Source organism: Musca autumnalis, unplaced genomic scaffold, assembly GCF_047663935.1.
Source record: "Musca autumnalis isolate F117 unplaced genomic scaffold, ASM4766393v1 scaffold_1, whole genome shotgun sequence".
NCBI classification, from domain to species: Eukaryota; Metazoa; Arthropoda; class Insecta; order Diptera; family Muscidae; genus Musca; species Musca autumnalis.
Genome location: NW_027411644.1, coordinates 13,526,329 through 13,554,328, shown reverse-complemented (window position 1 = coordinate 13,554,328; position 28,000 = coordinate 13,526,329). Strand labels below are relative to the sequence as shown.

At 35.8% G+C, this 28,000-nt stretch overlaps 2 protein-coding genes across 4 annotated transcripts; one reads left to right on the top strand and one right to left on the bottom strand.

Moving 5' to 3' along the window:
- Positions 1-7: 7 nt before the first annotated feature.
- On the bottom strand, positions 8-21,948 carry Sptz (zinc finger FYVE-type containing 26 spastizin). 2 transcript variants are annotated; one of them, XM_073967577.1, is made up of 9 exons: positions 21,493-21,908; positions 16,685-16,940; positions 15,081-16,324; positions 10,226-11,519; positions 7,163-8,901; positions 2,456-2,747; positions 1,223-2,385; positions 1,035-1,159; positions 8-604 (listed from the first exon to the last, which is right to left on the bottom strand). In XM_073967577.1, exons 1-9 carry the CDS (start codon positions 21,556-21,558, stop codon positions 172-174), a joined length of 6,612 nt encoding a protein of 2,203 aa, XP_073823678.1. In that variant the 5' UTR covers positions 21,559-21,908; the 3' UTR covers positions 8-171. The 2 variants fall into 2 exon arrangements, with proteins under 2 accessions (XP_073823678.1, XP_073823672.1); XM_073967571.1 differs by having other exon boundaries at positions 15,081-16,940; positions 21,493-21,948.
- On the top strand, positions 8,238-27,985 carry Vps39 (vacuolar protein sorting 39). Of its 2 annotated transcripts, none has more exons than XM_073967598.1 (6): positions 8,238-8,376; positions 24,691-24,959; positions 25,017-25,220; positions 25,287-25,802; positions 25,866-27,173; positions 27,557-27,985. In XM_073967598.1, exons 2-6 carry the CDS (start codon positions 24,732-24,734, stop codon positions 27,863-27,865), a joined length of 2,565 nt encoding a protein of 854 aa, XP_073823699.1. In that variant the 5' UTR covers positions 8,238-8,376; positions 24,691-24,731; the 3' UTR covers positions 27,866-27,985. The 2 variants fall into 2 exon arrangements, with proteins under 2 accessions (XP_073823699.1, XP_073823691.1); XM_073967590.1 differs by lacking the exon at positions 8,238-8,376 and adding an exon at positions 24,367-24,630.
- The last annotated feature ends 15 nt before the right edge of the window (positions 27,986-28,000 follow it).

The following is a 28,000-nucleotide window of genomic DNA, read 5'->3' as shown; positions in this document are numbered from 1 at the left end:
ACAAAACTTTTTATTTATATAAAATTTTATTAATAGATAATATAATTATATGTATAAATTACAAAAAAAAATAGTAATCATAAAACGATAAGAATATTGTATAATTGGGTGTACATACTTATATAACGATAAACAAACAAAAGAAAGAACTGTTATATATCACATATTTTATTATTTCGTTTGACTTGTACCCGACAATGTCATTTGCAACTTCTTTTCACACAACTTTTTTATGTGCACTTGGTTGGTGGCTTCTGCCTGTCTCAATATTTTGCGAATATCTCCAATACGTTCATATTTATTGGCCAGCAAATAGGCCGATTTTAATTGGCCAATATAAATGTGAGCCGATATACGCATTTCAACATTGTGCATCTTTTTAGTTAAACTATCCAAGATGGTCTTTGTTTCGGTATCGTGATTATTAACGGACGAGTTGATGGCTATCATAAGAATTTCATCAATATCTTGAGTATTGATCCCGTTATTACTGGTAATAGAATTAATAAGTTTTTCAATTTCCGGAAGACGTTGATTAAGAGCCAAATATTTGGCGCTGGCTGCATAAACCTTTAGGACGGGCAATTTATAATGTTGAATAATTCTACAAAAAAGAAAACTTGCCAATGAATGGTCACTTTTAGAAATATTAAACATATCGTCACCATAAATACCCGAAGACGTAACCCACAAAACCAAAACTTTACAGGAGAAACAAAAAACGTTATACAATTAAAAATTGTTTTATGGAATGTTAATCTTATGAAGGCGAGTATATGGGATATTATCGATCATATACGAAGAGGAATTAGTAGTGAAACCAAAACCACTGAAGTGCTTAGTTTTGAGAACCTCCATTACAACAAAATCTGTAATGTTATCCCATTTTCCGAAATGCCATTTCTTGGATAGCATCATTGTTTTTGAACGTAGAAGATTGAAATTTTGCCAAAGCATGAATTTTAGCTTTACGTATCAGATTACGTCGTGTCGGTTACGTCTTCGGGCATTTATGGTGACGATATACCCCTTACCTATAGGCTAAACCGAAACCCTCTTCTATGTTTTTACCACACAGAAGAATTAAAATACAAATTTGTATTTTTTCTGGAGTTCTATCGAATAGGGTGGGTAAAGATTTTTTGGGTTCAATGCGCAACTGAAAAATGAGAATATTTCATTATATTTACCATTCAAAAGAACTCACCACAACACTACTGACCTGTTTCAAATACTTCTCAGTTACCAACATATCTGTTGAACTATTCTCCGCCTCACATTTGGCCAAAAACTTCGCAACCTCCAATTGATTCTGTATGGTGTTTATATGAGCATTCAATGATTTGGCATCCATTTGTAAAAAGAAATTTCCACCACCACCCCCTATTGAACCAGTTGTACTCGACACACTCGATCGACGACTACCAGCAGTTTTTGTAGATTTCCCCGATCCTGTCAACAAATTAATCTTTTCCCACTGGGCATTATCCAATTCAGACTGCAAATGCATACGGGCATTGTGTAAATGTTGAGCATTGAAATTTTGTTGTTGGAAATTTTCACAATCCATACTGTAGAATTTAACACAGGTCATTGCTGCCCTAATTGGATCCTTGAGTAGGATTTGTAATTCGTACAAGGAATTCAAAAGATTTTGTGTTTCCAAATAACGACAAGTTTGCAGTAATATAGGCTGCCAAATTACCAAACGACTATCCAAATCCATTAGCAATTTTATGAGCATGGCAATTTTACCTTTTCGCAGCAATGGCATAAATATTTGTTGAATAAAGATTTCCGCATCCAGTTTTTGTAGAAGAAAATATTTCAAAGTGGCCACTAAGTCGTTGTGATTCATCAAAAATTGCACGACATCGGTGTGAGATCCATAGGTTAAAAGATAATAAATACATTCTTCGAAACCACGAGTTTTACAAAATAATTGTTTACGCAGCGTGGTAGGGGTATACGTAGCAATTGTGGAATTACCATTGGCTGCCGTTGTATATTGTCCTTTACTGATGCGTTTCAGATTAGCCAATGTATTGAGCACATTTAAGGCAGGCTCATTTATGCGCTTAACATAGGGTTCCTTCTTGCGTGACAAAAACGATGAACTACGTATAAGGGAGGCTCTTTGCAATGCCTCAGGTTGGGGTTTATTAAAGGGTAGAGATTCAATAAGATTTACAATTTCCTGCAGCAAAGGTGGACCATTGTGTGGGCGTTTTATAACAGCAATGTCATGATCTTTAGGTAGTCCCAATAAGCTTTCCACACTATCGCTATTTGTATTTATGTTGGTATTGAAAATAACTTTTGTTATGGTGGCATTTACTGTTTCATTGCTTAATTTAGGCATACAGTGGTAAAATTTTTCACGAGCTAAATGGACGAGAGATAGAGGTCAATCAATTGCCATGTCTTTTAGGCTAAACTTCATTGCCAAACGTACCTGTATCAAAACATCCGGCTCTAATACACGACAGGCCATGGGCTGCCATAACACCGGCCGTAGATAAACCAATTTTCAAATGCACCTCCAAAGCTAAATCCCATCTTTCAGCCTGTACCAAGGCGTCAGCAAGTTTCCTTAAACCGTTATTAAGTGGATCAAGTGGTTTTAGTGGATTGAGTGGACTAAGCGGGTCGGGCGGTATTAGTGATTCACAGCCATTCTGCACAACTGATATAATTATTGCCGACTCTTTACGTATTGTTTCAAATTCCGCAGAAGCACCACGGACCTTAAATAACAACAAATGGGTCTCGTTTAAAATCGCCTAAAAAGCAACCAAACATGGCCTCGAAATATGGTATATGGGCCATGAATTGCCCATGTTGATCTTGGGTAAACAATAAGTGGAAGCAAGCATTCGTTACTTTTCGAAGTGCGTCTCAAGTCATATTGGTAGTTTCTTCCCTTTTATACAACCTCTACATTGCGAACTTTCTAAGATCACTACCAGCAGATATTTTTCTTCGTCATACACAGATAACTGTGTTGTAATTTCATTCGATGACAACATCATTCATAATCTGAACATTCTTTGGACAGTCTGGCTGACTTCCGTAGTTTTTTGAAGTTTTTAAACTTCGTCAAATTTTCTCAGTTGCACACTCATGCATTGGTCCTCGAAAATGCAACTAAATGCATCAGAATTAAAAATGATACATGCTTGCTTTTTACCTGCGTTAAAAATGAACAATTGTGACGTTTTGAAATGCATAGCTTCGCATTTCTTAAGTATTACGGCGTTACGAAACACAATACATCAGACATTTGCAGTCATTTGCCAAGCATCTTCAACAACCCCGAAATTTATATAAAGAAACAACATTTGCTGGCACTTTATAGAACAGAGGGAACCATCGAAAGCGATATACAGGACCACCAATAAACTTGTCTTCAATCCAGCCAGTTCGAGTTGGCCGAATCATCCAAACTTCGCGACATCATCTAGGCGAATCCAAAACAACTACAGGGAACATTGTCTGTCAGGCGATCTCCTACAAAACCATATATGACCAAACATCTAAATAAGTCAAAAAGTAAGATTCTCCCGCAAGTTCAAATAGTTAGCGGCTTATTCCAAGTTCCGAACTGGTTCCATATTGCAAAATTCTTATAGGGAACGTGTTGCAACTCTAAACAGAAGTTATTTTTGTCACTGCTCACATGCCACCACGAATTTGTACGAACACAGATCAAAGTGTCCTCAATCTACAGTCAGCCACCCATATTGTACCAGAGGCCTGGAAAATTGGCAGAGTGGTAACTCTACTGAAGCCATGAAAGGATGCCAGCTGAGACGAATCGTACATGACGATCTCCCATTTGTCGCCAGTAGCGTAGATTCAAAACGTACTACTCCTCCCCATGATGAGAAGCAGTTTCCCAGTTACCCAACATCAGTAAGGAGTTCGGAAAATGCACAGTATCACAACAGCATTACAAGCCATATCCACTTATATATGTAGTCGAGGACTGAACCAGAACAGGGCGTGCGACCGAAGAGTCATGGTGGCTCTTGGCATATCGAAAGCCTTCGATGTCGTTTACCATACCAAGTACATAGAAAAGACTCCCCTTTACAGTGTTTGAAACGTTGGATAAACAACTATGTGTATGGGCGTCAGTTGTTTATGGAACTTAAAAATAAGAGGTCTAAGACCCCGGGGTCATATCTCCGCAACTGTTCAACTTCTACTTTTCTGAAATTCCACACCCTCCAGACGGCATAGAAATCGTAATGTAACGGATTATTGTATGATCTTGGCGTCGGGTCCTAACATCGATGACTTATGTGATAGGTTCAAGGTGCAAAGGGCAGCCTCGATCCTGATAACTGGAGCTTTTAGAAGTACACCACAAGCAGCTCTAAATGCGATGTTGAACTTCTTGCCCATGAGACTCAGCATCAAAGGTCAAGCAGCCCGTAGTGCCCTAAGGCTACATGAATTGAATCGTTGGCGTGACTGCACCTATGGACATGCATGCATTCTTAGGGAGCTAGGACCAAACCTTAGCTTAAATCTGCAGGGGAAATTCAGCGACAACTTATCACCAATCGTTATCCCTAGTAGAGATGACTGGATCCGTAGTAACCGTCCTCTGGACGGTCTGGCTTTCTACTCAGACGGTTCCAAGATGGAAGAAGGTAACGGAGCTGGCGTCTACTGTGAAAAGCTTTGTCTCGAATACTCATATAGGTTGAACAGCGACTGTAGTGTTTTCCAAGCAGAAATCTTCGCAATGAAAATGGCTGCAGAGTTGATAAAAAGTCTGGCTGCAGAAATCTTTAAACCGGTGACTATCTTCGTTGATAGTCAGCCGGCTCTTAAAGCCATCAAATCCTCCAACATCAAGTCTGAGGCCGTTCATGAGTGTAGAACTGCTTTGGCGAACCTCACAAACGCTGTCCGACTCTGCTGGGTACCGGGACACTGTGACATTGTGGGAAATGAGAAGGCAGATGAACTGGCAAGACATGGATCCCATTCAAGTCTAGCAATCACTGATTCAATCAAACCACCCATATGTCACCTTTTTCGGAGAGTGGAGACGTTCTTTGAAGAACGAGCCAAGGAACTATGGCATAATGAACCAAGTTGCAACGTGTCAAGGGCCATTTGGCCGACTCTATCAACAAACAGAACAACTTCACTCTTAAATTTGAGCAAATCAGAAATCAGGGTTTTATCGGGAGACATTACCGGTCATTGCAACATCCGAACTTTTATCGGCAAATGGCAGGATGATGGCGTGGACTATTGCAGGATCTGTGAAGATGAGGAGGAAACGGAGACTATTGAGCATATTTTATGTCGTTGCCTGATGTTAACTCGAAAGCGATATAGATTAACAGGAGTACGCTTTCATCCAAGCTTAACCTTCTATTCAAACATGGAACCAACAATCATAAACAACATCATCAAAAATTTGAATTGGCTGGGACGGCGCGACCCATAAACGTAACAACTTCTCTGACAGTTTTCTACCATCACCAAATAAACCATCCTCCTTTCTTTATTACAACAACTTCTCTAACAACTCTTTTCTCTTCTTTTGTCTTTTCAGGTAATTCTGAACCTCTTTTTTTCTGATTTATGGATGATCACAATGGACCGAAAGGTCTCCGAGTGGCGTAGTCAATATATATTGACTACACATCCGCAAACCTAACCTATGTGATAGGCTAACTATCTACATCGCTAACTTAGTACAGTTCTTCCATCTGAGTAATATGAAAATATCCGCCGCTAGATCCACATCCACACTGGTCACCAAATGGACAACTGAAATGAGGACTGTATTGGACATGTTGGTCCAATATGTTAGGTAGAACGTTTGAAAACATGTTTAAGTCGTCGACGCAAGCCGAGAACTTCTGATCTTACAACAAGATCAAAACTAGGAAAAAGATCATCGAATCGCTAGAAGGCAGACAAAGAAACATTATTGACATCTTAAAAAGCAATGAGCCGATCTGTGGTAAGCTATGCGGCGCTAGTATGGTATGCAAATGTAAGCGCTACGTAGTTTACGAATAGTCAAATCTGCCGACATGAGGACTGCTACCGGGCGCCGCCACAAGTCACCCGTGGACCAGTGACTGAGGAGCGTCAGCTGCCACGAGGATTCAAAGTAGTTTTGGTACAACTAAGCAGCCGTCTAAATCCCTATAGGGCAAGAATCGATGACACCGTGCAAAACATCTGCCCACCATGTGGCACAGGACCGCACGATACACTGCACCTGTCCAACTGCCCTGTCAAACCTATTCAACTAACTCCAGTAGATCTGTGGTTACATCCCATCGAAGCAGCCACATTCCTAGAACTGGAGATAGACCCAGAACCAGATTAAGCAGAAAAGGTACTTACAAACATAACACAAAAACACTGTTACAACAACAGTGAACCATATTCATGAGGAGGCGAAGATCAGCATAATAAGATGTTGTCTTGTCGCCGTGAGCATCGGTGTCACAATCTAATGAACAGACATGTCAGGAGAGATCTTCATGATTTAGAGAGATCAACACATTTTTTGAGTTATCGACAAAAATCGGTAAACTTAAAATGCTTATAATTTAGGTAATTGACGATATACATATTTCGGTAAGTTAGCGACGAATAAATAGTCGTAAAGTTCTACCGATAGCCAGAGTGTTGTCAACTTTTATCTGATCTTTTCATTCATAATTTTACCGATTTTTGTCGGTAATTCAAAAAATGTGTTAGAGAATCGCACTACTGAATAACATTTACATTGGTGCAGTTGCGTAGACAATACAAAGACACCGTGCTAATGTCGTATACACCCACATCCATCACGAACTTATTTGCGTTGCTAAAACAACAATAGATTCTTTATCCCTTCCAACTAAAATGGGCCTCTGGCTACATTGAATTTTCAGAGGGATAACATTTGCATCTCATCTACAGTAAACTTTGTTAATACCTCCACAAAATTTAAGACAAAAGGCCGGCTTTATGGACTTGTTACAGAATGTAGAACACGGAAGCCCTATTCTAAATCAATAACACAGCTGGTAAAAAAAATTATTTAATCAACCAACAGCATACTACATGTTGCACTAATGCGTTCTAAGGCGTTTTCTTCCAACGGTGAAGTTTATATAACAGTTAGTCTTACCTTCGCTGCCAAAGCCAAACAATTCACCATTTTTGCGACCAACTCATAATCAACTTCGGGATTGGGTACCATTAACTTTTCCAGTTTTCGACAATAGAGCAGTAAAAGATCCACACATTTTTGCTTATCCAAGTGATATTCCAAAATCGATAGGCACAATGCCACACTGGGAGCATGTTCATAACAAAACTCCTCCCGCAAAAGTTTGTCATGCGTTATGTTACCGCTTAATTTCCACTTAAAACGTTCCTCAGGCTTGCGCCGAATACGTCGCTCCGTTGTTACATTTGAGCTGTCTCCTATTTGGCTATCACGATTTGTCTTACGCTGATTAATATCTTCACATAGACGATGGCAATCATTACAGATACGCACCTCAACATCTTCATAGAGTTCGGGTATACGCATACGATATGCAGAACAGGAATAACACACAACACGACCACAACGACGACAGTGATGGCGTCTTATTAACATAGAAAAGGCCGAACGACGACAACACATGCAATGAGTGGCCTCTTCATCACGCACCCACTCACTACGCGTTGGAGCCTGTGGAGGCATCTGAAAGGCCCCACACAAAGAATCTAATGACTGTTGCATATCGCAAGTACTTTGTGAACATGGCTCCGACAAGTTGGTATCAGAGATTTGATAATCCAAAGCTTTTGTGGCATATACTCTCAAAAGTAAATCGATGCAATCATTGGTGATGAAATGATCCTTTTGATAGAGATTAAAATTCAATAGAATAAAAGCGGAGACATTTGTTGATTCGTGGGAGCCTAACTGGAAACGAACTTTATGCGGTGTATTGGGTGCATTCACCTGCATATTATAAACATTGCCATTTTTATCAAAACAAAATGAACACAATTTCTTGTATTCATTATCCTTTTTTGACAGCTCTTGCCTTACTGCGCTCAACACCTTGGTTAGTATTTCAAATTTGGCATTCATTATCAACTGTTCTATGATCAGTAGCGGATACTTTAGTAGACTCCAACATAGTTTACGTAGGCATGGTGGCAATTGTTCAAACATTATTATTGAAATTTTATAATTTTGAAAATAACTTTTTTCCTCTGGTGTGGCGTAACGTTCCAAATATTCAATTGCGAATTTCAACAAAACCATACAGCGAAACTTATCCTTATTTAAGTTGAGAAAACTCTTACAATCATCTGGCGGAAAGAATGTCTCCAATATTTGCAGTAAGTATTCATAATCGATAATATCGAAATTTTCCATTTGATCATCGTCTACCAAATTCATAAGGGCATCCAAAAGAATTTGAAGAAATTGTTTTCGTTGTGGTACAAATTGATCCAATTTTACCACCTTACACCATTTATAGCAGAGTTTGTAGAGACGTAGTTGTAGCAAACGTTCAAAAATTGTGGTGGGAGTTCTCATACCAAAATCATAAGCTTGAGGCCAAGTTTCGAAAAGCAATACATCGGAGACTTGAGCATAAACTGTTATATCGGCCAATGTGGCTTCGAGTTGTTCTCTCAGTTCTTGAGGTATTCTCTTGGCGGCATAACGATGATGCAGCGTTGTCTCAATCAATTCTTTGGCCATTCGTATTGTGGGGACTTTTGTAAAATTGTCATAAATCAATTTGGCACGTATGGCAATGTCATGGATTTTAGATGCCAAGTAAATATTTTTCGGGTCTTCGCGTATAAGTTCTATAATAAGGCAATCCATACGTTTCATTTTTAAGGGTCGCGATTCTGAAAAGAAGAAAAAAAACATGAACAGACATTTAAAGTAATTTTGTACCGGACACTCGTCTCTTTTGCCCCTTTTTCAGATGTAATTCGTATCATTTCAGTTGTAATTTTTAACATTTCATTTGTAATTCAAGACTTCTATTTGTAATTCGAACTATTACATTCGAAATTCGAATTATTTATGCACTTTTTCGCTAAGACGATTCGAATTCAAATTCGTTCGAACCACTACCAAACTCCTTTCATTTTAGGAAAATATTGTTTCATTGAAAGCAAAAATGTATAAAATATTTTTCAAAAAACTGAAGTTTGGAAGTAGTTCGAACAAATTTTAATACGGATCGTCTTAGGGAAACAGGCCATTAATTTTTAAATCAAATTACTCCATTTGTAATTCAAATTAAGCCATTTGTAATTTAAAAAAAAAAAACGATTTGTTTCGAATTGCAAATAAAAAGTTCGAATTAAAAATTGGCAAATTTGAATTACAAATTAAATAATAAGTCAAATTTCAAATGGAATGTCACGAATTACAAATGGAATTCTCGAATTACATATAAAGTGTTTTTAATTGTACACCATTTTCACATGTAATTCGAATAATTTCAGTTGTAATTTGATTATTTTATATCAAATTCGAAACATTTCACTTGTAATTTGAGAATTACAATTGAATTTCATTTGAAATTTCCATTTAAAATTAGTATTATTTCATTTATAATTCGAATTTGTTCACTTTTGATTCGAATTTCTCCATTTGTAATTTGAATTTTTTCATTTGAAAGTCGATTTACTACATTTGAAATTTTAATTATTACATTTGTATTTTGAATTATTCCATTTAAAATTCGCAACAATAAAATATAATTTTTTTGTTGCATTGGTTCTATATTTGGTTTTTTTTTTTTTTTTTTTTTTTGAATTACAAATTGATTAATTCGATTTTTAAACGTAATCAAATTCCAAAAAAAAATTAATAGAATTACAAATTAAATATTTCAAATTACTATTGAAAAAATCCAAATTAAAACGAAATAATTCGAAATTCAATTGGAATTCTCAAATGATAAGTGAAATGTTTTGAATTATAACTGAAATTCTTCGAATTACATGTGAAAATGGGTTAAGGTAGAGTTACATTAGGCAAATATTTGCTCCAGCGACCGGCAGTGAGCGCTTACTGAGAGCAAGTGAGCATAAATTCAATGTGTTATTAATACTCACTTGATCTCAGTAAGCGCACAATGCCGGTCGCTGGAGCAAATATTTGCCTAATGTGACCTTACCTTTAGATGTAAAATTTACAAATGTCTACCACACATACCTTGTATGCCCATTTCCAATTGCAATAACTCCAACTGTTTTCTCTTCGATTTGAGTTCATCCAATAGTTTTATACTAACATGATCACTTCTTAGGGCCGAAATGACTTTATTACCACTATACAATGTTGACAGCTTTGAAATTTCAGGCATATCTAAAAGTCTTTCTAAGTAACCTGAATTAATTTGTTGACCCGCAGTAGACACTTCTTGGCCAAAATTTTCTCCATTACTGATGATACCTTGTAAAATGAAAACCAATAAACGATTGCAGTTGGCAATGTAATTGAGTATTGTCGACTCTTTTTGTGGTGGTATAAGACGTTTTTGCACCGAGCTTTTACCAACTATTTCAGGGCATATATTCAATGCAATAACATGTACCAAATTTAAATTCAATGCCGTCACATTAGCTTCTATTTCTAAAGGTGTCATATTTCGCATAAATATCAGCTCACCAATAGCATCACATACATCAATTTTCAACAACTCCTCTATGTGATACTCACAATTGGGGTCACGTAGATGTACCAGCGTTGTCAGATGCTGCACATAATTACAAAATCGCTGATAATAATTGTATTTTGATTTTAATGTTGCAAATTGCGGTATTAACTCTTTCAAATCTTCATAGCGGCTTAAATCTTTGGATCTCTTGTGGAAAACCTCGCGAAATACTTGTTCTTTTGCCATTTCAATGGACAGTTTCTGTGGTCTTAGGGAATAAATGTTATCACATAATAAATCTTTAATGGTTTTCTCACCCTGCATCCGCATACAATCGGCAATGTTTTCCAAAAAATTCAAAGGACCAATATTGGCGGGTAATTGCAACTTTTCCACAATCGGTTCGGTTTCACTGAAATGTGATTGTATGGCTTGATGACGTTTGATAACCATTAAAATACTTGCAGTTATATCACGATTAAATGGCATACTCAATATTAAATCACAAATAATAACGGCATTCAAATTGGCCTCCTCGAATTGTGAGAGGAAACGATATTGTGGATTTTGTTTGTGTTTCTTGATCAAATCTTTAATCTGTTCGGTTTGTACTATACGTTGCATTTGAGCAAAATTATCTATGATGCTTAAAATTTTGGATACTTCAAAACCCTTTGCGGCAACATTTCGTATAAGTTCTACCGTTGGCATAGGTTCATTGGAATTGCGCGATTGTTTCTCTTGTTGTTGATAGTTGTTATAAATTACCGAGAGTTTTTGTTTAACTTGCAGTTGTTGTTCCATGTGTTGTAATTCTGCATTCAATTGGGAGTCATGCAGGTTGAAATTCTGTGAATGAGAGATGTTTGAAGTTGTTCATTAAAAAAGGTGTATTTTGTGGGTTAATTTGTTTAAAGAGCAAGTATTAGTCGATTTTGCCGACAGATCTATACCCTCAGTCTGCGACATAAAAAGAAGCAAACCCAATGGATTTACATTACTGTTGTAATGCGATAACTTTCCGAATAAAATTTTAAGGGCAATTTTAGTTGATGGTCGTATGTTTTTACAGATTTAGGGTAATTAACTCAGGAAGTATGGACTTACCGCACTAAAAATTATATATATATATATATATGAGCTGCTGTAAAATTTTCAAAACACATTTCCGAAAACTTTTGAAATTTTGTGTGGTAGGTACCGGAACGATTTTACCCATATTTGCCATTTTCGAACTTGATTTAAGTATCAGATAAATATAACGATGTGCAAAAGTTGGATCAATTTCAATCACTCCTTTTAATAGTTATCGTGCGCTTCAGACACTTTAATTGGTCACAGTGGGATTTTCAGAGATTTGGACCAGGAAGCTTGGACTCACATACGAAAAACATTATGGCGCTGTAAACAGGACTTTAGCGAAAATTTGAGGGTACCTGAAGGTGTTGTCCGATAAAGACATTTTTGCAACTTAATGTACGTTTGGAAGAAATTTGCTGTGCAGAATTTTGACCAAATCCGATACAAAATTCATATGTTATAATGCTCATCTGTCATTGAAGTTGCTGCCGACAGCATTTATTAGAACTTTCGGGGGCAAGTCCACAATTCCTTGAATTGTACGTCGGTAAGGGGGCCTCGGAAACAACATTCTGCAAACAATTTAGAGAGTTATCGTGGGGCAGACAGATAGCCGGCCGATTAAAAATTTTCTGAAACGGATATCGTCCAAACTTGGGGTCTAAAACCAATATTTCGATGAGCACATTTTCATCGTATTATTAGCCTAAAGGCTGAGGATAAAAAAAGCGGCGTTGCCTCACATATGCTGCGTTTGTGAACACAAGGCATTGTAAGAAGACGTCAGATCTGTTCCTTCTTGTTTGTCTTGGCTATTTTACTTCTTGCTTGAAGTACTTGACATGCGAAGCAAAGTACTGAAGGATGTTTCGATAGTGATCGGTGGGAATACGACTCTCCCCGCCTACAATATGAGAATGGTTAGGAACACTAAAAATAAGACTCTAAAAAGTGATTCTTTTATTATGGTGTAATCAAGATCGGTAAAGAAGACAAAAATTACAAATTAAAATTTTATAAAGAAATTATTTTTATACCCTCAGCCTTTAGGCTAAAGAGGGTATTTACACTTTGATACGACCAAAAATGTGCCTCATAGAAATAATGGTTTTAGACCCCAAGTATGTTTGTACGATATCCGTTTCAGACAATTTTGAGTAGATCTAGCAATGTCCGTCCGTCTGTCTGTCGGTCTGTCTGGCTGGGGCGCACGATAACTCTCGAACGGATCAATCGATTCGGTTCAAATTTTGGGTATCGAAATATTTTGTCCAGATTCGATTTAAGTTCGAAGATGGGCCATATAGGTCCACTCCTTCAGGTACCTCCCCCACAAATGTTCAAAAATTGTCGCAAAACTTGTGCGTACGATAACTCTTGTAGGGAATAACCGATTAGGTCCATACTTTGCTCATCGTGTAATTTCTACCAAACTTAGATGAGGTTCCAATATGGACTCAATCGGTCCACTCCTTCGGGTACCTCCCACACAAAATTTCGGAAAAGTTCAGTTTAGGACCTGGTCTCGAATCGCTTTGATTTTTGTTTACGCAAGTTGTATTCGCTGTCCTCTATATGACGCTGTAAGTTTCATTAGGGCCAAGTCCATACTTCCTGAGAAAATAGCCTGAAAGTTACAAAAAACCCTCTGACACCGTGTGTAATGGTTGGAGCGCAATATAACTCTCGAACGGATCTGCCGATTCGGTCCAAAATTTGGCTTTCGTAATATTTTGTCCAAACTTAGTTCAAGTTCAAAGATGGATTATATCGGTCCACTCCTTCCGGTACCTCCCCCACAAATATTCGAAAATGTTCGGAAAATTTGTGCGTACGATAACTCTTGAAGGAAGCAACCGATTTGGTCCATACTTTGCACATCGTGTAATTTCTACCAAACTTAGATGAGGTTCCAATATGGACTCAATCGGTCCACTCCTTCGAGTACCTCCTACACAAAATTTCGGAAAAGTTCAGTTTAGGACCTGCTTTCGAATCGCCTTGGTTTTTGTTGTAACATCTTGTATTCACTGTCCCCTATACGAAGGTACAAGTTTCCTCGGGGGCAAGTCCATACTACCTGAAAAAATAGCCTGAAAGTTGAAAAACAAACCCTATGACACCATGTATATGGGTGGAAGCGCAAGATAATTCTCGAACGGAAATGCCGATTGCGGCCAAAATTTGGCCTTCGTAATATTGTTTCCAAACTTAGTTTAAGTTCGTAGATAAGCCATATCGGTCCACTCCTTCAGGTACCTACCCCACAAAAGTTCAAAAATATTATGAAAAATTGTGCGCACGATAACTCTTGATGGAGTGACCGATTTGGTCCATACTTTACACATGCTCATAATATCTACCAGATATAGATCAGGTTCGAATATGGACTATATTTGTCCACTCCATCCCGTACATCCCACACAAAATTTTGGATAAGTTCACTTTAAGACCTGCTATTGAATCACTTTGATTTTTGTTGAAGCAACTTACATTTGCTGCCTCAATTACGATGGTAAAATTTGTTTCAGGGGCAAGTCCATACTTCTTGAGAAAACAGCTCGAAGGGTGTAAAAACCCCCTATGGCACACCCATGGTCTATGTCGGTGCATTCCTTTAAGTACCTTTTCCGCAACATTTTTGAACTTTAATCCTAATCAACATTTTTGTCGGTTCATACGACCAAAACTTTGAAACCCCCTAAATACATAAGTTTTTTGTGAAAAAAGTGTTTCAATTTGTACAGGCTGAGGGTATATCTCTGTCGGCAAAGCCGACTGATACTTTTTTACTTGTTCATTTCACATTTTCTTCAAATAAAAATCCCAGGGCTGGTATAGACCTTGGGACCATGATATCCAAAATTAAAAGCTACCAAAAACATGGAACATAGGGTAGGCTTATACAAGAGAATTCAAAGTTTTGTAGGAATTGTATAGTAAAGTAGAAATTAATACTTTTGCCTCGCTATCTTGATTACAATTTGATTGATTGATTTATTGGAGTTTAAAATTGGTTTTCAAAAGTACCATTTCCTTTCATAACCTTCAATTTCAGATGATAATCTCATATGTGACTTGGATACAATTTGCTATTGCAGATATAATATGGGAGGAACCTCAAATTGTGCATTACTATTATCACGAAAACTTTCCGCTTTTGGGAAATTTTACAACATAATGATGCTTAAAGAATAATTCCAATATAATAGTTAAGTTGTTGTTGTTTTTTGTTTTTCAAAATAGTCAGGCTAAATCCCATAGTTAATATATTAGTGGGAAAAAAATTGGTTGTTTTTTATTTAAAATAAATTTTGTAAAAATACATACCTCAATAATTTGTTTGGCATCATTGAATTGGCGAAACGATAAAGCCAAAATCGCCAGACGTTCTGGTGAACTTAACAATTTGGGGACAACACTTTTTTCCTCAGCCACCGCCGTCGACGTCTCCGCTGTTGGTAGCAGTTTTACAGCATTGGATAAAACACTAGCACGTAAACGATATTGCTGTAAAGTCTTATCCACCACCAATGATTCCTTAGTAGATGCCACTGTGCTGGCATTACCACTAAATGTAGCTCGACGCCGCTTTTTTGTAGATTTTCGGCGGGATAATGAATATTCCGTTATCACATTAATATCTTCATCATCACTCGATAGTCGATTCGCATTATCCACATGGAAATGCACTAATTGTATTAAACTATCACCTTCGAATTGTATATAAGTGTCATTGGCCAAGCTTTGATCTTGTGAACGCTCCATTTTTTCGAAAAATTCATATTTCCACAATAAATCCGTAATGGTATCTAGAATATTTGAAAAGCGGCATTTTAGGTCCATTGTAGAGTGTTTGTATTCGGCCGAGTGTCTTTTTTTGGTAATATATACTTTCAAGAAATTACAAAGACTGGCAAATGACTTTGTTCGACATATAAACCCCGTTTTCATGTTTTTCACATGGGATTTAACATCATTTCCCCTGGCGACATTGGAAGATTTCGTCGATGAATCTTGTATAATATCATCATCTGTATATGAAGAACCGGAGGATTTCTGATGATATTTACTTGGCTTATCTTGGTCTTTGCGAAAATGTTCCCATCTAAGGTACATGAACTTTAATATATCCTCCATTATCTGACAAAGCATTTCGACATTTTTAATTTGCCTCAATAGGGAGTTGAGGATACGAAGTTTACCAGAATAAAATTCTTCCTTTTCCAATGTGGTTGTTGTAATGATATCACAGACTGTGGATAAAATGTAAAAGCAACATAATGTCTCCGTTTCGGTTTCTTTTAATGATAACATTGCCAAATTTTGTTGCCATGTGTAATACGATTCCAAAAATTCCTTGGCTTCCTCGTAGGAATTTAATAATTTATGTTTATTGATAATGGCCAAAATATTGGTGGAATCTAAAATCTCTTCAACGGTTATTTTGCTCCTAGTTTCCTCGGGAAATTTACCCACATAATGCAATAATATGGACAAACGTTTAAAATCTTTGTAGAATAGTGTATAAACAGGTAATAATTCATCGTTGACATTTTCCATATCCATTGACTCTAATATGGCGTCCAAATAAGGTAATTCCATTATATTACGTGAAACATTCGAAGAAAATTCATGTACCAATTTCAAAATAATTAAATTATTTCTTAATATGGCATCTGATATTTCATTAAAATCGTTCAGCTCCTTTATCATGGGATAAATAAAATGCAATTTGTGTTTTAGTGCATGATAGAGTATAAATTCCTTGGTTCCCAAAGGTTTTTGAAAATACTGCCAATGTGTTTCTTTTAAATATTCCATGATATCAGACATCAAGTGTTGATCTTTGCGACATAGCAAAGCTAAATACAGTTCATCATTTATGTTGCCAATATCCCCAAGACATTGTTTGAATTTGTCTCTTAATTCACCTTGTAATGCCTCGTTGAGTATATCGTCGGGTATTCGTATAAGAAATTGTATGAAATTCGATGTAAAACCAGATTTGGATGTGATCCTAAGCATTTCTTCAAATGACCTAATAATGGCCCATTTAATGTGTACCAAAACATGTGGTGGCTGTAGAAGTAAAATGTTTAGCACCGGATAGGGTTTTTCTTGCAATAGACGAAATGGTTTGTGGCGCAGCAATGTTTTGTTATTCAACTGTGGATTTTGTAGATATTGCTGTAAATAGAAAACATAATAGAAATTAAAGTTGTTAATATAGGTATGTGGCGAAAATACATTCATATATTAAACTTATTACATCGGTAGAAACCTACTGGCAGGAAGTTTGAAACTCATATATGGAATTACAATAGCAAATAAATTATAAATAAATAAATATAAATATACTACCGCTGATTACCGTGATTATGACTCTATTTTTAATTGACAATCGAGATTGGGAGTATATAGGCGCGTTCATTCCCAGCAAAATTTTAAGGAAGTGGTTCCTAACATGCCATGATTTCACTGGATCTTTTGCATTGTTTCAAATGAAGTCGTTAAAGATCCGATCTTTTCATCAGCATTTGAACCTATTCAAAGGAAGTCGTGATAGATCCGATCTTTTCATCAGCATTTGAACCCATTCCATCGATTCAGTAGAGATGAATTTTGTGTTTTTATTTATACACATGTATATATTTTTTCTTTTACTTATCTAAGATTTATTAAAGCTATGTAAGATTTATTACGCTAGGAAGTCCCAATCATTGAGAAAAAAATAGAGTCGGACTGCAATCTTTGGTATTATACAATTTTCCTTGTCTGCTCTAGAGAGCCCTGATCAACAAGTCGATTTGTAGATCCCCACATTTCCAAAATGTTCGTAAAATAAAATTCACGAAATATTAATTTGCAGTTAGAGTCCATGTCGAAATCTGCACTGTAAGATGAATCAATCAATCAATCAGTTGCGGAGGAATTAAACTATGTTGCGAGTAGCGTCGATGCTTAAACTGCAACAGCTGGACGGCCGAATGTCAAGTATCTCAATAAAGTTCTCAACCTGTCGCTAGCCACACACATCGTTCCCGAAGTCTGGAAAATATACCAGCTACTGAAGGCTAGCAAGTATGCCAGCAAAGGTAAATCGTGCAGACCAATTTCGCTTTAGTCGCCTGTAACAAAGACCCTAGCATCAGAAATAACTGTCTAGTTGTCGATAAATAACATGAGATCCGCAAGCAGCACAACAACTGCGCTACACGCCATCTCTACTCATTTTAGTCGATTACTCAATCAAAGTAAGCCGAGCGATAGAACAGTGATAGTAGTGATAGTAACCCTCCGGCCATGTTTGAAACGTTGGATAATAAATTATATGTTTGGACGCCTGTAGTGCGTAGAATTTTGGATCAAGATGTCCGAGACCCGTAGAGTGAAACTTGGAGTTGTCCGAGGTGATATTGCAGGAACTGTCTAACCTATAACGTATGCGGATTATTGTACGATATTGGTGTCACGTGCCTTCCCTGATGAAATTTGTGAATGGCTGAACTCATTTTTGTCTGATCTTACCAACCTTTTCCACGCGAGGAATATACAAATATCAGCCAATAAATCTACGGCCACTTTGTTCACCACCTGGGCGGCAGAGTTGATAACAATAGAGTTGAATGTCATGGTCGCTGGGAGCAGAACCAGGATCAACAAGCCTATCAAGCAGGTTTAAGAAGTATTCACATGAACGCAGTCGCAGATTCAATAAACAACTATCTATCGTCTGCATGCGGTCCTCGGAGAATGTCGACCATTTATCTCAGCTGAGGAGCATCAGCTGTCAGGACAAAGCAGAGTATTTTTGGCTCAATACGCTCGGGATGGTACTGCCGTTTAAATTTCTATAGAGCAAGGTTTAATGACACAAAAGATCTGCTCAGCATCAAATCTACTAACAAGCTTCAATATGTAGCCACATTCATTAAGCAGATAAATGAACATATAAACTACTGTTACAACAACAAACTGCAATTATAATTAAGTTATAGTTATTTCATAAATATATATATATATATGAAGAAAAGACAAAATTTTTTAGTTTTCCATAAAAAAAAAATTAAAAAATTTTTTTTAAGCTACATGAATGATTTTTGGTACATAAATTGGGAAAAAAATCCCATTCATAAATCTGTTCGAGATCCTAATTTTGGTTGTTGCGCGCAAATGTTATGGCGGGTTCAATTCTGATAAAAAGAAAAAAATCTTTAAAAGACTCTAATCATTATATTGAGAAACTCTCTTAATTAGGGGCTCCCTACATACTATATGTTTACTGAGGTCCCATAACTTTAGTGAAAAAGTTGTAAATTTTCGCGGAAATTAGGAAGGCATTCAAAACAATTGGTAGTTTACAACTTGTTCTAATAAAATTCAAGCTGTTTATGCATCTGAAAAATATATAAAAAATATGTACGTAATCTAAGCATCGCGAAGATTCAAATGAAACCAAAACTATACAAGTCCGTTTAGCGGTTTGCATATTATAGCAAAAAAACAAAAAATATATTGAGGAAATTTATAAAATTTTTGTAAGAGAAAATATTGTGAGTTAGTTGAACAAAATGTAAGAAAAATAGGTCGGAGTTTTTCTTCTATTTTAATTAAATTTCACGCAATAAATCACATTTTTTATTCTAATCACTTCTCGAAAACACGCTAACATCTAGCAGAAGATATGGATATCTTTCAAATAAATGTTGGGTTCCTTTAAATGGGGTATAATCTTGAAATAAAATTGTATCGGGTAATGTTCATTTTGAAATGCGTGTAAATCGCGAAATCCTCAAAATCACTTGATGCGCATGCGGTTTACCAATACAGCGAATTCTTCTCTTTTAATTTGTACACATTTGCCAGGATTTACTTTGGCCGCTAAGATGTAGCATCGTCTGCAGTTTAGTGTGCAACAAACTGTATTACGCTTATATTTTGCACAAAGTGCATACACTTTTTATGCGCATCCGATTTCACTATCAACCGTGAAAAAATACATCGATCGAATCCTATTTCGATCAAATCCATCAAGAACCGTGGATGTAGCATCACACACTATTTTTGGAATAAATTGGATACAGCTCACATGCCACTAAATTTTTTAAACCGCTGTTTTCCCAAAACCGCGAATGATGTGTCAGTTTTTTCATTGACAAGAAAAAGATCCACAGAAAATGCGACTAAATACGCGATAATTTCAAAAACATTTTTCGCATATTTTTCGGTTTTTGCAGTTGCTGTTTTCGCCGTTCTAGGGGATGGATTTTCACGATCTATGATTTATATGATCCGGACCGCCGAAAAACTAAAATATCGCGGGGTACCAGCACACTCAAAAGGATATTGTAAATACTGTACCCAAAAAATAGGTTTTTTAGAAAAAATATCGCACTAAATTTTGGCCTTTGGCAGTAGATTACTCTGCTGCTGTGTGGGCTACATACTTAATATACATATCAGATTATGCAAAATCGCGAGTTCTTTAGTCCTATAATTGGTTTTTCGAAATATCCGAATGCGCGTCCCAGTTACATAAAAAATACAACAAATACCTGAAATCCGGCTTCAAAATGTCAGCATCCATAAAAGGTAGATGCAGTGGAAATTTTGGAAAGTGATACATTAGAAGTGTAATCTTCATTTTGTGTTCTCCAACTTTTACTTTGGACAGATGTCCGTCATTTGAATGGTTTAATTAGAAATCGAATAGCAATCTAAAAAACCTGTTTAGATTCAACGTGTTTTTACCTATGGTTTTTCCTTTACGCGGTCGTAACTACCACGTAAATTAATTTTTTTTGCTAAATTTTTGAGCTTTGTACAAAAACATCTAAATCCAGCAATAGTCATAGTTACTGGCAAACTACAATAGTTCGCGTATTATAATAGTGCAAACCTTGGCTTCATGGAAACTAAAAAATTTTGACTTTTCCTCATATATATATATATATATATATATATATATATATATATATATATATATATATATATATTTATTCCTTTAAACTCCTATAAGGAGCATAGGGCCAGCTATTTCATAAATAGCTTTGAATAAATAAAAAAGATATGAAAATCATATTTCAATAAAGCATTTTCCGGACAAGACGTGATTAGCGAAAATGATATTCTAGGGAATTAATTAAGCTGACATGCCAAAGAATTGGTATAGATGCCATGCCAAAGAATTGTTGAAGATGCCATTCCATCGAGATAGTAAAGATGACATGCTTAGGATCTGAAAATGAATTGCATCTTTTGGGGGTCACGCTCTTGTAAAAAGAATGAGTGAAGATGCTGAAAAAATGACATTCCATTTCACTTGCACCCATTCTTGAATAGCATCTTTGGCATCGAACATTTTGCTGGGTTACCATGGGATTATTTGTCAGATGTTATGAGTAAGCTCTACTATACATGCTGTTTGTAGTCTAAGCCACATTTACATCTAAAAGGTTTTAAAATGTTCATAGATTTCTGCGGCCGGTCGTAAAGAAAATATAAGCCTATGTGACGTATGTACATACATATATAAATTCCTTAAAAGATAATAGCGGTCAAATACATACTACATATTTATCAATACTAAAAGCAACAAAAACCACAGATTAAATGCATTTTCAGGTCATTGTATTTATCGGCAAGTTAAGGCATTTTTTACATGAATACATTTAAACTGGTAAATATTTGCTTAAATATCAAATGGAATAACAACATTATTACTTCTAAATACACAAACCTTCAGAAACTGGCGTTCCTCTGGGCTCAACAGTATCATAAAATGTTTCTCCAAATTTTCCACCATTTTGAGCTAATTTTCTTTGTTCTTCTTCTGCTAATGTGATGATTTAGAATCAAATCATGCTCATTCGAATTGCAGAGTATTAAAACTGTGCTGATAAGTGGGAGTTCTTTCCACCCTTTGGAATTATCAGTCACAACAAAAACGCTTTACATGAAATTACTTAACAACAATGACAATATTAAAAGGCATAATTCAATGCCATCGTATTTTGTATCTCACTTATTATGAGAAAGCCATTTGTTTGTTTTTTATAAATAATTTAATTAGATTAATCGAAAGATCCACAAGTTTCCCAAGTAAAACTGAACTGAGCACTGCAACCAGAAATGAAAAATTAAAACAAAAATAAACAGAAAGGAATTGCAGCCAACAACAGCTGATTTCTTTGTTTAGAGTTGCCAATAGCCAAATATATAAATGATTTTTGGTATAATGCAACAAGAGACTCCAGCAAATGACATTTATGCTTAACATGGCACAACAAGAAGGTGCAGCGCCAAAAACAGCTGATTTTTAGACTAGTTGTCAAAATGCATTATTGTGAATAAAATCTCATACAAAATGCAAAGAAGCAATTCACAGCACAGCATTATTGTGATCAAATTTGACGTTTGGTATGATTTGATGTAACACCTTCTTATTCCACCATGACATGCCAATATTTTTGTGCCCGTTTGCTTATGGGTACTTTACATGATATATTTTTTACATATGAGCTGTAAATAACATATCGTGTAAAGGTCCCATTATTGTTTGTACCATGATCTGAGGTTTTTGCTGGGGGACCTGTTCATTATGGCATAATTGTCATTTTTAGACATGTTTTATAAATTTTACTTGCGAAAGTTTAAATTTTGTCCATTGGGCCCCTCTCCCGCATGGCTCATCAGCCTTACTGTGAATTGCTTTTTTACCTTTTCGATGTCTCGGTCCACACTAGAGTGATTTCATTGAAAAAATGGAGTCATGAAATTTACTGTAGTGGAGAACTCGATCTAAGAACGCCAAATTTCATGAAATTCTTTCAAAGAAATCACTCTAGCGTTGAGCGGGGCTATGAGATTTTATTCACATCTATTTTAACCGAAAATTATTCAAGCTATCAACACTATTTACATTTTAATACAATTTATTCACAACAACAAACATTTTGACAGATTGAAACCAACCAGCTGGCCCAAAGCTGACCTAACTAGGCATTTATACGAGACAGTTTGTCTTCAAATACAACTCTGATTAACTAACACACACATACATTTCGTCGGTAAAAAAAACTCAAGTCAACTCAAATGTTTGAGCCAATACGGATTAAAAGTGGTAAACAAATCCAATACTTTAAGAGCTCAGTTCTACTTAACTAAACTCAAAGAAAATATCAGTAGGTTATTTTAGTCAGATATCTCTGATAGCCTAGAATTTATGGCCGATTTTTAAACTTGCAAAAGGTTTCGGAATTCTTTTTTTCGTGTTTTTGGCTGTCTGTGTCACATGGAACACATTTTGTCACATTTCAACAAAACCACTTTTTATCAAATGTGTTCCACCTCCCTTATGTGAAGTGCTACTGTGAGATTGAAAATTCACGGGTTCAAATGACACATTTATATGAGCAAATAAATACATTAAAAACTATTATTATAGGTCTCCTTAACACGTATTTATTTGAAATATATAGAAGTAGCGTAGAATATGTGGTAAAAATTTCGATCGGAACTGATTTTTACATTTCTAATGTAACATAAAAACTTTAAACGCGTTTTTTCAAAATACCATTTTTTTAGTCGGTGTCTACGCTAACATCAAGACGAATGAACGTATCTGGGTAAATTTTTGTGGGCTTAAATCATTTGTCTTAAAACGAGGGAATTTTTTATAGGATGCGTTACCTTAAGCGAAAAGTAATTGTGGTTTTCATATAAAATTACATTATTCAAAAATATTTAGATTTAAAAACTGTTATTCTTCAGTTTTTAAGCCCAATCCTTTAAAATAATGTGTTCCATACGCCACATTATTCGTAAGGTCGCCATCAGACCATCTGCTTTTTCACATGTATGAATCAGCTGTTCTGTATATTAGTATACCCAAAGTGACAACATACATGTGAAAAAGCACATGGTCTGATGGCGGCCTAACTTAACAAAACAAGGCAATTTTTTGTTCCAAATGCCATGATTTTTGGCGCGGAACAATTCGTTTTTGTCTATTTTTGTCCCATACGCCACACGGCATGGATATGGAACAAAAAAGTTCAAAGTTGTTTTGTTCCATACGCCAGGCTTTATCGATATGGAACAAAAGGATAGGATTTTTTGCGTCACAAAGTGGATATGGAGCATATTGGCATCTGAATATCTCAAAAACTATAAGAGATAGAAGAATACCGATTAAAAAATTTAAAAGAGCAAGGTTTAAAATCTAGTAAATTACCTTTATCTCAAAATGTCAAAAATTGCGTATGGACACTTAAGCATGACACCGACGATTTGTCGGCTATCTCCCAGCTGTCCATCATTTTTTCACAGACAGTCGGGTTAACAAATTTTTGACATTTTTGGTAAATATGTGTGTAATAATTTAAATGTTTTGAAAACAAAAGAACATGAACAAAAACAAACGGGAAACAAAAAGAAATCGATGATTTTCATTAAAAATTTTACCACTGTTTTTGCAGTTGTCTGGACGCCTACGTCACACAGGCAAGTTTTGGGTTTTGAACAATCAATACATTTACTCAACTGTCCTGTCATGTAAGACGCAATGGATTATAAAAGTGGGCAACTCTAGCTTGTGATTAAACAAATAAATAGACTTGAGTGATTCAGTAAGTTCCTTTTAGTGAATTTTCAATTGAACTATTTTCGTATGCAAATTACAAGAAAAAAACGAACAGCAAATTTTGTTTGTTTCTTTCTTCACTTCAAAGTAAAAATTGGGGAAAACACAACACCCCACCCGCCTCCTAAGCAAAAAGTGAAAAATCTACGGATTCCAGCTTAAAAATGCATCAATCATACCAAATACATTCCATACTAAAACAAGGAGTTCACATAGAGTCCATTGCTGCCTATGGCAAGTTCATCGTTTTTTTTTCTAAACTTTATCATATGTTCTATTATTTATTTATTCCAGACAACTATGTAATCTTGGGAACTCGCAGTGGCCAATTGATTATGTATTCAGTTGATGCAAATGGAGCCGTGGATATGTTAATGTTCAATAAGAACTTCAGCAAAAAACCCATTGTTCAAATGGAGGTAATTGAGGCTGAGAATTTGCTATTTGTCCTTACGGATGCCATGATACATGTCTGTGATATCAGTCATATGGAGAAAAATTTTAGTTTTATTCACAGTTCAGAACTTACCAAAGGATGTAGCCTTTTTACAATGGATGTTAAGGTATGATGAGTCATCACATATAAATCCATGGCAAATTGAACTTTATCATTTCTCCAGACAACCAAATCTACAACGGGTAAAACTGTCAATGTCCTTAGGATTTGCTGTGCCATAAAAAGACGATTACAATTTTTCTATTGGAAGCCATACTTATTGGAATCACCCGATTTTAGCATTGAATTAAAGGATGTCCCAAAAGCTTTGTGTTGGGTGGATGATTTGATATGTGTTGGTTACAAGGATGAATATGTCATATTTAATGTGAGCTGAAATATGTAAAACAAAATGTCAAGAAGCTGTTAATATTTTATAATTTTTGAATTTCAGATCAAATACAACAAGACCGAAAAACATGATCTAATTGTAACATCATCTTCCCATAATATGGATCCTTGCATTTGCCTGTTGAAAGATATAATTGGAATTTCAAAAGATGAATATCTTGTCACCATAGATCCAAGTGTATACTTAGCTCGTAAAGACGATAAAGCCAAAGCCCAGGGAGCAATTGATACGACAACAACCAGCAAAGGAAAAAATCCTTTAAAACCCATAATGTGGTCAGGTTCTTTATTGGCTCTTGTATGGGATGAACCATTTGTCGTGGGACGCGTCTCCAATGGAATTGAAATACGTTGCTTGGAAGCAAATGGAATTAACAAGGACACTCTTGTACAATCCATACCCGAATTGAGCAAAACAAAGCATTTGGTACGATCTGGACGAGGCACAATATTTGCTGCAGCAATTTCGGAATTGTGGTGCATACGTATGGTTGATATATCGGTGCAAAGGCAACAATTATTGCAGCAGAAGAAATTCCAACTGGCTATTGAATTAACTGTAAGTATTAAAAAGTAATCTTTAGCAAAAACCTTTTATAAGTATGCGTGTTGCATTTTTTAGAATATATCCGATGAACCAGAACTGGCCAAAGCTGAAACCATACGACAAATCCACATGCGCTATGCTAAGGAGTTGTTTGCCTTAAAACAGTTTTCAGCAGCCATGAATGAATTCGAAAAAGCCCAAGCAAATCCATACGACGTTATACGCCTCTTTCCAAATCTTTTACAAGACAAGGCGTCCGCTGATAGTTTTGATGCCACTGTTCCACAAGTAAGCAATATGCCTCAGTTGGAAGATAAAGATCTGGAAAATGCATTACTGGCTTTAATAGAGTTTTTGGCCTTGGCTCGGCAAAAAGAGGTTGTTAAACTACGTGATACCAAAAATGCCTCCAAGTCGTTGCTTTCAATTATCGATACTACTCTTTTGAAATGCTATTTACAAACCAATGATTCCTTGATAGCTCCTTTGCTGCGTCTGAACCAATGTCATTTGGAGGAATCGGAAAAAACATTACTGAAACATGACAAAATATCCGAACTTATTATACTTTACCAGACCAATGGACAGCATAAAAAAGCATTGGAATTACTAAAATCACAGGCCACAAAAGAGGGTTCAAATTTATATGGATATGAGAGAACTATACGCTATCTACAGCAATTAGGTTCGTCGCATATGTCGTTGATATTGGAATTTTCTGACTGGGTACTAAAAGCCGATCCGGAAAAAGGTTTAAGAATATTTACCGATGATTTTATTGAAGTGGAAAATCTTCCTAGGGCAACAGTGTTGGATTTTTTGTTAAGTCATCACAAAAAGCTGGTTATTCCTTATTTGGAACATGTCATCAATGTATGGAACGATCACAATACATTGATACACAATGTCCTTATTAAACAATATCGCGAGCAAATTCAAAATATTATGAAAGATATGGAGAAACAAGAATTGGAAACGGAAACGCTAAAGGTCCAATTAAAAGAATGTCGCTCGAAACTATACAATATCTTGGAGAATTCTACAAACTATTCACCCGATGTGATATTGAAAGATTTCCCAACCAATATATTGTTGGAAGAAAGAGCATTAATCTTGGAACGTCTAAAGAAACATGAAAAAGTATTGGCAATTTATATTCAAATCTTGGGAGATGTTGACAAAGCCGCCAAGTATTGTGAAAGGAATTACGAGGATGAACCTGACATATTCTTTATCTTACTGAAGACAATTCTAAGTCCAATGAAACTACCTCCATATGAAGGTGTAGAACTACATGAAGAGTTTAAGAAGCCCAATGAAGATGTTGCAGTGAAATTGTTAAATAAATATGCTACCAAAATTGATCCAAGCAAAATATGGCCGGTAAGTTTTAGATTTACAATTCTATTAGAGACATATAAAAATATAATCTTCTCCCAAATGTGGAGCTGTTGTAGACGTCAAACATATACTTCAATCTTGCAGCATCCTATCTCAACAACAACGCACTCTTCTGCAAAGCAGAGGATTTGATTTAATCAAAACTACCAACATTCAAAATATAAATTCAATATTTATGTACATAAAACGAAACAATATTATTATCTAAATTTCAAAAAAAAAAAAAAACAATGTAAAAAATTAATTTTAAACAAACATGAGCTGATGGCCTTTGTAGCTAATGCTCTTGTACTCCTTTTGTAATTATCCTTATATTAACTATAAGTATAATTCTAAATAAATAAATAAATATAATCTTCTTTCAGTTCTTACCCGATGAAATGCCAGTTCACAGAATGCTAAATTACTTGGACACTGTTATACGCACTAAAACAGCCCATGAACATCATATGGAAATGAAGAAGGCTCTGTTACAGGCCGAAATTCGACGTTGTACCGAGCTGGTACGAGAACAACAAAACATAAGTTTTGAAATCAATGAGTTCACCACATGTCCCGAATGTAAAAAACGTTTTGCTAATCAAAGTGCATTCGTGCGATATCCAAATGGAGAAATTGTACATTTATCTTGTCACGATAAACGTATTATGGCGTCGAATCTTTTTGGAAATTGAATGTAAATTCCTCCCTCTTTGTTGTATATTTTCTATACTTTTCAAAAACAGTATTTTTAAGTTATTTATACAATTATAAAGTATCCGCAAAATATAATTATTACACTTATAAACATTGAACCTTCGAGGATTATG

Bases quoted from the DNA above. Each gene is read 5' to 3' on its own strand.
- Vps39 (XM_073967590.1), top strand. From the start codon at position 24,561: ATGCATCAATCATACCAAATACATTCCATACTAAAACAAGGAGTTCAC. The intron at 25,803-25,865 runs GTAAGTATTAAA...TGCATTTTTTAG, and splicing joins AACTGGCTATTGAATTAACT to AATATATCCGATGAACCAGA. The intron at 27,174-27,556 runs GTAAGTTTTAGA...ATCTTCTTTCAG, and splicing joins ATCCAAGCAAAATATGGCCG to TTCTTACCCGATGAAATGCC.
- Sptz (XM_073967571.1), bottom strand. From the start codon at position 21,558: ATGGTGGAAAATTTGGAGAAACATTTTATGATACTGTTGAGCCCAGAG. The intron at 8,902-10,225 runs GTATGTGTGGTA...TCTTCTTTTCAG, and splicing joins ATTGGAAATGGGCATACAAG to AATCGCGACCCTTAAAAATG. The intron at 2,386-2,455 runs GTACGTTTGGCA...TCGTCCATTTAG, and splicing joins AGCCGGATGTTTTGATACAG to CTCGTGAAAAATTTTACCAC.